The following is a 13,027-nucleotide window of genomic DNA, read 5'->3' as shown; positions in this document are numbered from 1 at the left end:
GAATTGAGTGACTCGACTTGGCACATGTTCACGCATGTAGTTCAATCAAATCAACATAGCCTTCATGATATTTATGTTCATGGTGGATTATATCCTACTCATGCTTGTACTCGGTGTGAATTAATTTTAATGCATGTTTACGACTGTTGTCGCTCTCTCAGTTGGTCGCTTCCCAGTCTTTTGCTAGCCTTCACATGTACTAAGCGGGAATACTGCTTGTGCATCCAAACTCCTTAAACCCCAAAGTTATTCCATATGAGTCCACTATACCAACCTATATGCGGTATTTACCTACCGTTCCAAGTAAATTTGTATGTGCCAAACTCTAAACCTTCAAATAAACATTCTGTTTTGCATGCTCGAATAGCTCATATGTCAACTAGAGCTGCCCTTATCTTCCGTGTTAGGCGGGTTATTCTCAAGAGGAGTGGACTCCGCTCCTCATTCACGAGAACACGGCTGGTATCCGGGATGCCCAGTCCCATGCTTTACGCAAACTAAATCAAAACAACTACAAACAAAACTCCCCTTGGGACCCGTTGAATGTTGGAGGCACTCGTTGTTTCGAGCAAGCCATGGATTGATGCTTGTGGAGGAAGGGGAGTATAAACTTTACCGTTCTGTTTGGGAACCGCCTATAATCTGTTTAGCATGGAAGATATCGTCGCCTTTTAGTTGTTATGTTGACAATGAAAGTATGCCGCTCAAAATATAATTTATCTCTATTTCAAAATCGAGCTCTGGCACCTCTACAAATCCCTGCTTCCCTCTGCGAAGGGCCTATCTATTTACTTTTATGTTGAGTCATCACCCTTCTTATTAAAAAGCACCCGCTGTAGAGCACACTGTCGTTTGCATTCATTATGATTGGTTTATATTGGGTATGACTTGACTTGATCTCTTTTACCATGAATTACAATGTTTAGTCAGTCCTTGATCTTTAAAGGTGCTCTGCATTTATGTTTTGCGGTCTCAGAAAGGGCTAGCCAAATGCCATTTTGTTATATCATGTTATGATTATTTTGAGAAAGTGTTGTCATCCGAGTTTTATTATTATGGCTCGCTAGCTGATTATGCTATTGATATGAGTAATTGTGAGACCTACGTGTTATTGTGAGTATGGTTAGTTCATAATAATTGCTGAATATTGAATGCTGGCTTTTCATGTTTACAACAACAAGAGCAAACAGAGTTTATAAAAGTTTTTCTTTTTCTCTTTCAGTTTGTCAACTGAATTGCTTGAGGACAAGCAAGGGTTTAAGCTTGGGGGAGTTGATACATCTCCATCGTATCTACTTTTCCAAACACTTTTGCCCTTGTTTTGGACTCTAACTTGTATGATTTGAATGGAACCAACCCGGACTGACGCTGTTTTCAGCAGAATTGCCATGGTGTTGTTTTATGTGCAGAAAACAAAAGTTCTCGGAATGACCTGAAACTCCACGGAATATCTTAGAATAAATAATAAAAAATCCTCGCCAAAGATGAAGACCAGGGGGCCCACACCCTGTTCACGAGGGTGGGGGCACGCCCCTCCCCCTCTGGGTGCGCCCCTCCCCCTCTGGGCGCGCCCCCCTACCTCGTGGGCCCCCTGGTGGCCCTCCGACGCCAACTCCAACTCCATATATTGGCTCTCGGGGAGAAAAAAATCAAAGAGAAAGTTTCATCGCGTTTTACGATACGGAGCCGCCGCCAAGCCCTATTCTCTCTCGGGAGGGCTGATCTGGAGTCCATTCGGGGCTGCGGAGAGGGGGATTCGTCGCCGTCGTCATCATCAACCATCCTCCATCACCAATTTCATGATGCTCACCACCGTGCGTGAGTAATTGCATCGTAGGCTTGCTGGATGGTGATGGGATGGATGAGATTTATCATGTAATCGAGTTAGTTTTGTTAGGGTTTGATCCCTAGTATCCATTATGTTCTGAGATTGATGTTGCTATGAATTTGCTATGCTTAATGCTTGTCACTAGGGCCCGAGTGCCATGATTTCAGATCTGAACCTATTATGTTTTCATGAATATATGTGTGTTCTAGATCCTATCTTGCAAGTCTATAGTCACCTACTATGTGTTATGATCCGGCAAGCCTGAAGTGACAATAATCGGGACAACTCCCGGTGATGACCATAGTTTGAGGAGTTCATGTATTCACTATGTGCTAATGCTTTGTTCCGGTTCTCTATTAAAAGGAGGCCTTAATATCCCTTAGTTTCCAATAGGACCCCGCTGCCACGGGAGGGTAGGACAAAAGATGTCATGCAAGTTCTTTTCCATAAGCACGTATGACTATATTCGGAATACATGCCTACATTACATTGATGAATTGGAGCTAGTTCTGTGTCACCCTATGTTATGACTGTTACATGATGAACCGCATCCGGCATAATTATCCATCACTGATCCGGTGCCTACGAGTTTTCCATATACTGGTTTACACTTATTTACTTCTCCGTTGCTACTGTTACAATCACTACAAAAATACCAAAAACATTACTTTTGCTGTCTTTACTTTGTTACCGTTACCACCACTATCATATTACTTTGCTACTAAACACTTTGCTGCAGATATTAAGTTTCCAGGTGTGGTTGAATTGACAACTCAGCTGCTAATACTTGAGAATATTCTTTGGCTCCCCTTGTGTCGAATCAACAAATTTGGGTTGAATACTCTACCCTCGAAAACTGTTGCGATCCCCTATACTTGTGGGTTATCATGGACTCGCTTGACATTGATTGTTCACATGATGATGATCACCTTAGGGATTCACAACATACTATGTCTTCTACATGCTTAGATATGCCACCTATTTATGATGAATATGATGATGAGCATGTTGATTTGCCTAGTTGTGATACCATGATTCATAGGATATCTTGTGAAAATTCTAGAGGTCACGTCATGTTTGACAATCCATTAAACTTGTCATATGCTATGGGTGAGATTTCCCATAATTGTTTGCATCATCTGCATACCATTCATGACAATGCTCTAGATATCACTAGTGATGCTTTCCACAATTTGAGTCTGCATTATGCTATACATAATAACAAACCTCTGATGATGGATGACATGTTTCTATATCACGCATCTCATTTATTTGAGCATTGGCTATTTTGTGCAAACCAACACACGCACGTGCACATCATAAGGGATGATGTGTACATATACCACGCACACACAATTTTCCCTTTGTCTTTGTTGTGTGTAGGTACTCACGTATACTCGTCAACGTCTCAATCCCACGATTTGACGAAACGAGCTATTGAGAGCAACAACGATTTGGGATTCCGTGGATTATCCTTACCAACGTTCCCATCGCGCAAGGACTACGCGCTTCTCTTTTACTTGGCTCTCACACGGCTATGGGCTATCTACCACTTGTCACCTTATGCCCATACTATCGTGTTCAATTTGCATGTTATGCCTCTTTACATGACTTTGCCATGCAATTGTGACCCTTGCTTGCATTTACCCATGACGCACCATTATGATATTCCTATGTGTATTTGCATGCTTGGTGGAGAGTGTTGCTGCTTTTGCCATGTTTATCATGTTCCTCATGCTATTGTTGATTCTTGTGTTGCGAGAGTCATGATGTTACATTGCTATTTATATAGGACGTCTTGCGAACACCATGAGCCTACTTTCCTCATATCTTGTTTTCATGATTGTGATATGTCATGTGCATTATATATGACCACTATTTGCACCCAAGACATGCTTGCCATGATTCCTCCTAGTATGTTGCATCTTCGCACTACTAGCTTGCTTGACTTGATTGCTATGATTGCTTGCTTGGTTGCATCACCCATGTTCCACTCTTACTCGCTTTCTTGGGTTGATGACATATATGTTCATGCCTCTCACATGATATATCTTGATCATTGTCTCTTGTGTCCATTAGTTTCCTCTTTCATATCCACTTATATTGAGTGCAACAATACTATGCTTATTGATCTTGGAGACTTTGACACCTTACTTGTGATGCATGTTTGTTTGATTGAGCCTATTGCATTTGGTTGTTCTCGCATCATATGCCTCCATAGTATGCAATACTACCTTGTCATTTCTTATGATGAGCATTATGCATACACTTGTTGGGTATCTTACCACACGAATGATAGGTTTGGCCCTTCCGCTAACCTCATTTGTTTTTCCAAGTGGTGTTCATGTTCTTTCATTTTGAAGGATTTACAAGGCGGTACAACCACGAGACATATTGGTTATGTGAAGGCATACAAGATGCGCGACTCCATCATCCTTGAGAAACTCCTAAAGGTGACCTCCTTCCCTTTGAGCCATCCTCAAATACGCACATTGGATGGGTCACTCTTTAATTGTTGTTTCCTTCTTGTTATCTACATGATACATCTCGCAAACGGAGGAGCGACATTGGAGATTGGCTCTATGGACCTTCAAGTTGAGGAGCGCTCGCACTTACTGGATGCACCTTCGGAACTCCACTCATGCGATGACATCGAGCTTTGGTACATCAACACTCCTTTGACTTTTTGTACCACAACCTCCGTATTGGTTGATTATGCTTCCACATGTCATGCTCGATGGACATCTCATACTCACCGCAAGTTTGCACCCTATGCATGGATTGAGACACATTATGATTGCCTTGTTGCATCTCGTATTCCCATGATATTTGAGCTTGTGCATTTCCTTAGCAAATTTGTTGTGATCTTTATTGATGGCATATTCATACATCATGATCTTATTGCCTACCATCAATTACATGATAGCTTTTTCATATTGAGCATCCATTGCCATATTCGTGCTATTGATAAACCGTCTCACTATGACATCATTTTGTACCGTGGTTGCATTGATCATAATCACAACACATTTGTGTGCACAATGAATGCTTTTGCTCCCATGAACGCTTTGCATCTCATTCTTTATCATCTTGATAAGCTTCATGCGCTTTGCCACGAACAATCTTGCCGCACGGACTTATTCTTCCTTAATGGACACTTTGTATGCGCTAACCATTGTATTTCCGAGTGTCGTTCGTGTTTGCTCTTTTTGCACGTATACTCCTCCGGCGACACCTTGGAGTACTTGGATTGCGCCATGAATTCCACTTCGTCCAACTACAAGTCCATCCACGACAACCGTTTCCGTGGTGATGAGGATCACGATCCGAGGTCGGATCTCTCCCAAGGGGGGGGAGAGATGATGCAGAGCATCCCTCAACTACCCACACTGACACTCCATCACCACCGCAAACACCAAGAGCACAAATGACAAGAGCACGCGCACACGCCATCGAGAACGAGGTGAACTCTTTCCTCTTCGAACATCATTCAAATTCACATGAGAATCGGGGCCTACCTCAAATAGAAACGTTGTGCCTTGTTAGGTACCAAGGAGATGACCGGGAGGACGCGAGGACGGAGATTCAAGCAACCATGGAGAAGGAAGAGCAACGAGGGAACAAGAAGAACGGAGCAACGGAGGGCACGGACCACTCCGGGTGCCCGGCCACCTCCAACCCCAAGGCCGCGGCCTCCCTGGCTGGCCCGGGTGCCCGGTCCTCTCCCGCCAGGTGCCCGGCCTCCCCTGGCCCAGCCTCCAGCCGCACCCCTGGGTGCCCGGGCCTTGCCCCCCCGGGTGCCCGGTCCATCCCAGCCGGCCTCCTGGCGCAGCCCCGGGTGCCCGGGCTTGGGACCCCTGGGTGCCCGGCCACCTCCCAGCCTGCCCCTGTCTAGGCCGGGTGCCCGGCCCCTCTCGCCCCGGGTGCCCGACCGAACTGGGTGACCCCCTCTGACCGATCCGGGTGCCCGGTCCCTTGGCCCCGGGTGCCCGGACACCTCCGGAACTGTCCGTGTGCTTTTGGCCTTTTGGCCCATGTACCCCCTCTCTCACACACTTCGTCCCTAGGCTTTATATATCCATCCCCTAGCTCATTTGGAAGGATAGCAAAGATTAGACTAAACATTGTGAGCCTTTGCTCCTTGTATCCCCTCCTCTTAGGAGATCAAGCCCCCACCTAGGGAAGAATCCATTGGATTGTCAAGGCCTCTTCTTGGAGAAGATCATCAAGACCTCACATAGTGGGAAGAATTTACCAAGTGCTACTCTCCTTGTATTGATCTTGTAATCTTGTGGATCTCATGTATGCTACTCTAGTGGATGTGATATTTGGGTTTGTTTGAGAGTTTTGTTCTTGGTGTTCTTGAGTGTTTTCCTCCTTTTCCACCTCCAAGTGTGAAAAGATCCTTCCTAGGATTTGACCCTACAACACTATTGCTTCCAGTACAGCAGGATAAAAAAACGCCAGAATAACCAATGCCGAAGAACCTAAAAACATGCCATTGTGATCTCTACAAACAGCTGCCACGTCACCTACACCACTGTCAATGGATAAATACCCCATCAACATTGATTTGACATGTCCCATTGGTGGCGCCTTCCACGCCAAGCTTTGAGGAGCTGGTCAGCTGGGCACCGAGGCATGATCAGCGCATTGATGCACTCAAATTATGAAATGAAGCGATCAACAAATAAATGCGTTGATAAGGGACTCTGGAATACTTCCTCATGGATAACCTTTCGTTGAGCAGTCCATATTGCCCAAAGAGTTACTGCTGCCTCGACGAATTGAGCATGTGATAATGATTCTTGCACATGAAACAACCAATGTTTTGCACTGGGTTGACTAGCCTCGGCCATTACTTAGACAATTTCCTCGTCCGCCAGTGCCCAAACACAACGTGCCATCGAGCATTCAATCAACGAGTGTCTCCAGGAATCGCTGTTTCCACATAATTGGTAGTTATCAACCCTGCTCATATGCCTATTCTTCATGACATCCTCGGTAGGCAAGGATTGTCTAGCTAGTTTCCGCAAGAAAGTTCCAATTTTTTGAAGGGATCTTAGTATTCCACAATGAGAGCCAACCCTTCTCCTCTAATGATTGATTTGATGATGAAGCTTGGCCTCCCAGCAAATCATCTCTTCTACTTCTTGTTTCAACTAACATTCAGTAAGCTGATTTGAGCAAAAAAGATCCTTTTTTCTCGAATTGCCACGCCAAAAAACAGTCATGGGGCTACTACAGAGCGGGATGTTCTTGATGCCACTAATATCTTTTGGCAAGAAGAATTGTTGAAGCATATATGACCTCCAAGTAACCGTCAAAGAGTCAATTAACTTGGATACTAACATTGGTGGATTCTGCCCCAAGCATACAATCGGTTTAATTCAGGTATCTCTTGGGATCCAATTTCGAGTCCACAACTAAGTTGAATTTCCCTCCCCCTATCTTCCTGATCAAGCCTTGAGTAAGCATGTCCCTTCCTTCCAGCAATGCCTGCCACATCTGTGAGGGGTAAGACCCCAAGGTGGCATCTAAAACATCCCCCTTAAGAAAATAAATTGATTTTAGTATCTTTGCACAAAAGCAGTCGGGGCTAGTCAATATGTGCTTGGCGAGCCAATAATGTAAGGTTGAACAACTCCAGATCTCTGAAACCGAGACCTCCACACTTCTTCGGCTGGGTCATAGCTCTCAAAGAAACCCAATGAGCTTTACGCTGACCAACTTTGCTGCCCGAAAAAATTGCCCGACAAGCTTGTTTAAGTGTTCATAGAGACCCTGGGGAAGTTTAAAACATGACATCGAAAACACTAGGACTGCTTGTGCCACTGACTTAATCAATACTATCTCCTAAGCAGCAACAGAGATTGCTTTCTCTATCCACCCCTTAACCTTACTCTGCAACCTATCTTTGAGGTACTTAAAAAAGTCTCAGTTTTACCTGCCCCAACATCAGATGACATTCCAATTTTTTTTATTCAGTGTTTCATTAGGCACATTGAGAATTCCTTTAATCTCTTCTGGACATATATGATGTTTTGGTAGGATGAACTAGCCAACGAAATCGTCTTATATTTTGGAATGGAGGTAGTACTTTTCTAAGCGTCGGTTGACCCTTATGGCGCTCACGCGCCCATAGAGAAGGCGATAGGTCGATAGCATTCCACCCGTTTCCCATGGTCGCTTGATCGCGTTTAACCAGTTGACTGGTCAACTGTTGACTTTTGGAAAAGGTAAGAAAAAATTAATAAATAATCACAAAAATTTCGTGAATATAAATGTTCACGGATTTTCAAACAAAAAATCATTCCTTTTGAAAAAAGTTTATCGAATTTTAAAAAAAATCATTGATTTTGGAAAAAAATTCATTGGATTTGAAAAACAAATCATCAAATTCGAAAAAACTTAATGGATTTTCAAAATAAATAGTTCACGAATTAAGAAAAGGTTCATCGATTTTGAAAAAAAATCATGAGATCAAAAAGGTTCAAGAAATTTTGAAAAAATATATCATAGATTTGAAAAGTTCATCGATTTTTATTAAAAATATGTAACTAATCACATGCAGGTTGGTTGCGTGGTCATTGGCTAGCGTAGCTAGCACTTGAGGAGGAGGTCCTACCACTCAAAAAAAACTTGAGGAGGAGGCCCTGGGTTCGAGTCATGCCTCTCGAGCGTGTTTCCTGTCTTTTAAAATAGAAAAAACATCGTACATTGGGTTGTGCCCAGCGCGGAAAAGGGTTGTGCGTCAGTTTGTAAAATGTTCCCTTCGTTCCAGAATCTAAGATGTGTTGGTTTCCATGCGAGTCAATCATTTGAATATTTGATCAAGATTGTAAAAAAAAAGTAACGGCATCTGCATTACCTAATAGATAAAATATGAAACTACTTTTCATGATGGATCAAATGATATAAATTTCGTATTGTGGATATTGATACATCTTTATAAAAACTCGGTCAAACACGAACTCGTTTGACTTTTGAAAAAACAAATACACATTATATAAAGAAACGGAGTGAGTATACTCTAACGGGCGCCTTAAGGGCAGAATAGAAAATGCCGAGAGAGGTTGGGTTTCTGTATGTGAACATTGTGGAACGAACGAGGCTGGGACTCCTTCGTGCGCCATGGCAAGGGATTCGGCCTTAAAGAGAGATATTTTTTTTGAGTCTAAACACGCTTTTTTATTACTCAAACAAGTTCATGGGGATACAAGATATGTTTGGAGGGTTTAACAGCCACACATGGCGCCCAAAATCCAAACCGAAAGCATGCTTAGCGAGGCTATGTGCCTCAATATTGGTTGCTCTCCCTTCGAAGATGAAGGTGCAACTGTCAAAAGTAGCTGATGTTTCCACAATCTCCCTGGTAGTGCTCGCGTAGGCTCCCCCGGTGCTATTCTTGATGTCTTTCACAACCTCTTGGCAGTCGCTAGCGATAATGATGCGAGCAAGGCCCAGGTCCGCTGCCAGTGCAAGCGCCTCGCGGCATGCCAGTGCTTCTAGTGTCGCCGGGTCCGTTACGCCATATATCTTCATAACCGAGGCTCCCAGAAACATGCCCGAATGGGTTCTGCACAAGGCACTAAAAGATCCAAAATTGCCATCTCTGGATACAGCTCCATCAACCCGGATTTTGTCAATTCCTTGAGGGGGAGGGATCCACCTTGTCCTTGTAGGAACTACCGTCGGTGCCACAGCAGGCGCCTTCTTCGGTTTACACTCATCCAGCTCCCGAATAAATTTCAAGATGAAGTGGTAAGTTGATAGAGGACTCTGGAAAATATTTTCATGTAGTGCCTGTCGCCGTGCAAACCAGAGTGCCCACAAAGTGGTGACTACCAAGATGAACTCTTCCGGAGATAGCATGTCCTAGATCGCAAACAACCAACGTTTAGCATCCGGCTCCGTGGTGTTATTTAGGGCTTCCACTAGATCTTGATCATGAAGAGCCCATACACACCTAGCTACCGTACAGTGTAACAGCGAATGTTGCCATGAGTCCTCGGCTCCACAGAGTCCACAACGTGTAGTTGTTGACATATTGCGATGGTGCAACATATCAGCTGTTGGTATCGATTGTTGGGCCAGCCTCCTCAGGAAAATTTTCAGCTTTGGAGGAACTTTCACTTTCCACAGAGCATTCCAAGACTGTTTTTCGCTATCCACAGTCGATGAACCAGACCTCCCCTTGAGCCACGCCTCTCTCGTCAGCTTGGTTTCCACTAGCATACGATAAGCGGAGCGGACCGAGAACACCCCGCTTCTTTCATGAATCCAGGACCAAAAATCATCGATGTTCCGAGTGCAAAGTGGTATAGAGTATATAGTTGCAGCATCTGTCGGCAAGAATACTTCATCTATGAGCGTACGGTTCCATTCAGCACTAGGCAAAATCAGCTCGTTCACCATCTGAGGGGGATGGGCCACTCTGCTCACAATTGGCCTCATGTTTGAGGGTCTTGGCAACTAGTTGTGGTGCCATATGCTCGTGGAATGACCATTGCCTATTCTCCTGATCATACCTTGTGTGAGTACCTCACGGCCATCAATTATGGCTCGCCAAATCTGGGATGGGGCTGATCCTAATTCGGCCTGTAGGAAATCTCTAGTTGGGAAATACTTGGCCTTTAGAGTTCGAGCACTCAGTGATTCCGGGTCCATCACAATTCGCCATGCCTGTCTAGCGAGGAGAGCGAGGTTGAAAAGTTCGATGTCACGAAAACCGAGGCCTCCACAATATTTTGGTTGTGTCATTGTGCTCCAAGAGACCCAGCTAGGTTTCCGTTTGCCCTCTTTGCTGCCCCACCAAAACTTCCGAATCAAGGAATTGATGTGTTCACAAAGCCCGCGCGGAAGCTTGAAACATGACATGGAATAGACTGGAATTGCCTGTGCCACCGATTTAATGAGAACTTCTTTCCCGCCTACTGACAGAAGTTTTTCCAACCAGCCCTTGACCTTGTTCCAAACACGGTCCTTTAGAAACTTAAAAGCCCCATTCTTGCAATTTCCCACATCCGAAGGCATTCCCAAATATTTCTCAGAGAGTGATTCATTTGGGATGTTCAAAGCATTCTTCATATCAGTTTTTAAAGATGAAGGACATCCCTTGCTAAAAATACTGAAGATTTTGCAAGGTTGATCCTTTGACCCGAGGCATTGCAATAATTTTTCATCAAGGCAGACAACTCATTTGCTCCAGCAGAACTGGCTTTGACAAACAGCAGGCTATCATCCGCAAATAATAAGTGACTTACCGGCGGAGCCGTCGGTGCCACTTGAATACCAGTGAGGTGCGATGATTCAGGTTGGGTTTTGAAGAGGCACGAAAGGCCCTCCGCTGCAATCAAAAACAGGTATGGAGAAATAGGGTCTCCTTGACGGATTCCTCGTGAGGGTGAAAATTGTTCAAGTTTACCTCCATTGAACAGAACAGAAAACTTCACCGATGTAACCATTCTCATGACCGAAGCAACCCAGGATGGTGCAAATCCCATCTTGGTCATAATAGCCTCCAAATAGTTCCACTCGACACGGTCATAAGCCTTCATCATGTCTAGTTTGACAGCACAAAATCTGTTCCTCTAAGCTTTGTTCCTCTTCATGAAGTGCAAACATTCATACGCAGTTATGATGTTGTCCGTGATCAGCCGCCCTGGAACAAAAGCAGACTGCTCTTCGGATATAACTTCGGGAAGGATTTGTTTCAACCTATTAGATAACACCTTGGAAGCAATTTTGTAAAGTACATTGCACAAACTAATAGGCCTGAATTGAGATAAGTTAGTGGGATCCTTCACCTTCGGTATGAGTACTAGAATTGTCTCATTTATCATGTCAGGACTCTCCTCTCCTCGAAGAATTCGAAGAACAACATTCGTTACTTCAGTACCACACAACTCTCAGTGCCTTTGAAATAAATGCGCCGGGTATCCGTCAGGTCCAGGGGCCTTTGTGGGATACATCTGGAAGAGGGCTGCTTTCACCTCCTCCCCCGTATAAGGAGCTGTGAGACCTTCGTTCATTACTTGCGTAACCTTTCTAGGGACAACATTAAGGACAGTTTCCATGCCCGATGTGCCCTCTGATCTGAATAAGTTTTTGTAGAACTCATTCGTTAGTGAAGCCATCTCAGCTTGATCACTTGTTACTGAACCATCAGGGCGTTCAAGCGACTTGATGGTGTTTTTACGTCGTCACATGCTAGCCCGTCTCTGAAAAAAATTTGTATTCTTGTCACCATCCTTGAGCCAGTCCACCCTGGATCTTTGCCGTTGCATCATCTCCTCCATGTGATATAGCTCAACTAAGCGGTCTGAGATTTTTATCTCTGCATGTGATGGCGCATTCCTTTGAGGATCATTCTGTAAAACAGTCAACTCTTTCCTCAGTTTTTTAATCTCCTTTGCAACGCAGCCAATGGTAGCCCCACTCCACTGTTTCAGAGAAGCTGACAAATCACCGAGCTTTCTACTCAACTGTTGTACTGTATGGCCCTCGGGGGCGCCGTTCCACATAGCTTGGAGAGAGGAACCAAAGTCCTCATGCCTTTCCCAATAAACTTCATATCTGAACAGCCTCGCTGTTGCTTGAGACGGCGTCGGAGGCTCCAATTGTAATCTGATTGGGCAGTGATCTGATGCCGCACCAGTTTCATGGCTCAAGATCGCATGAGGATACATGGAGTTCCAATCTGAATTAGCCAAGGCCCGATCCAACCGTACCCGGCAATATCCACCTCCTGCCGTCTTCTTCTCGAAAGTCCACTGTTTCCCTATGAACCCAAGATCATTTAGTGCACACACATCTATGGCGTCATGAAAACCTTGGATTTGTGAGCGTCTTCTCTGTCCCACTCCCACGTGTTCATGAGGGTGCAAAACTTCGTTGAAGTCTCCAATGCAAAGCCATGGGAGAGAGCTCGCAGACGTCATTGACTTTAGAAGGTCCCAAGTCTTGTATCTGTCCGCCACTTGTGCCTCACCATATACACATGTGAGACGCCACTCTTCTTGGTTCGGGCCTAAGACTTTTGCATCAACATGGTACTCAGAGTAGCCAAACACATCAAGTTTTATTCCATCATTCCAAAACACACCAATACCGCCACTGCGGCCCACACTGCTAACTGCATAAGCATGACTAAACCCTAAAGTATCAGCAAGACTCTCAACACGTGCTTTAGAAATT

At 44.5% G+C, this 13,027-nt stretch overlaps 1 protein-coding gene across 1 annotated transcript in view; it reads right to left on the bottom strand.

Annotated features, from left to right (window-relative positions):
- LOC123158056 (protein HUA2-LIKE 1) overlaps nt 1–11,391 on the bottom strand; it is a 33,032-nt gene extending 21,641 nt beyond the window's left edge. The window contains exons 1-2 of the mRNA XM_044576196.1: nt 11,256–11,391; nt 11,095–11,177 (exon numbers count right to left, since the gene is read on the bottom strand). Of these exons, the coding sequence (XP_044432131.1) occupies nt 11,095–11,177; nt 11,256–11,391 (219 nt within the window). The remainder of the gene's footprint in view (nt 1–11,094; nt 11,178–11,255) is intronic.
- Nucleotides 11,392–13,027: the final 1,636 nt, after the last annotated feature.

This window comes from Triticum aestivum, chromosome 7B, assembly GCF_018294505.1.
Source record: "Triticum aestivum cultivar Chinese Spring chromosome 7B, IWGSC CS RefSeq v2.1, whole genome shotgun sequence".
Taxonomy (NCBI): Eukaryota; Viridiplantae; Streptophyta; class Magnoliopsida; order Poales; family Poaceae; genus Triticum; species Triticum aestivum.
This window is presented reverse-complemented; position numbering and strand designations above follow the sequence as displayed.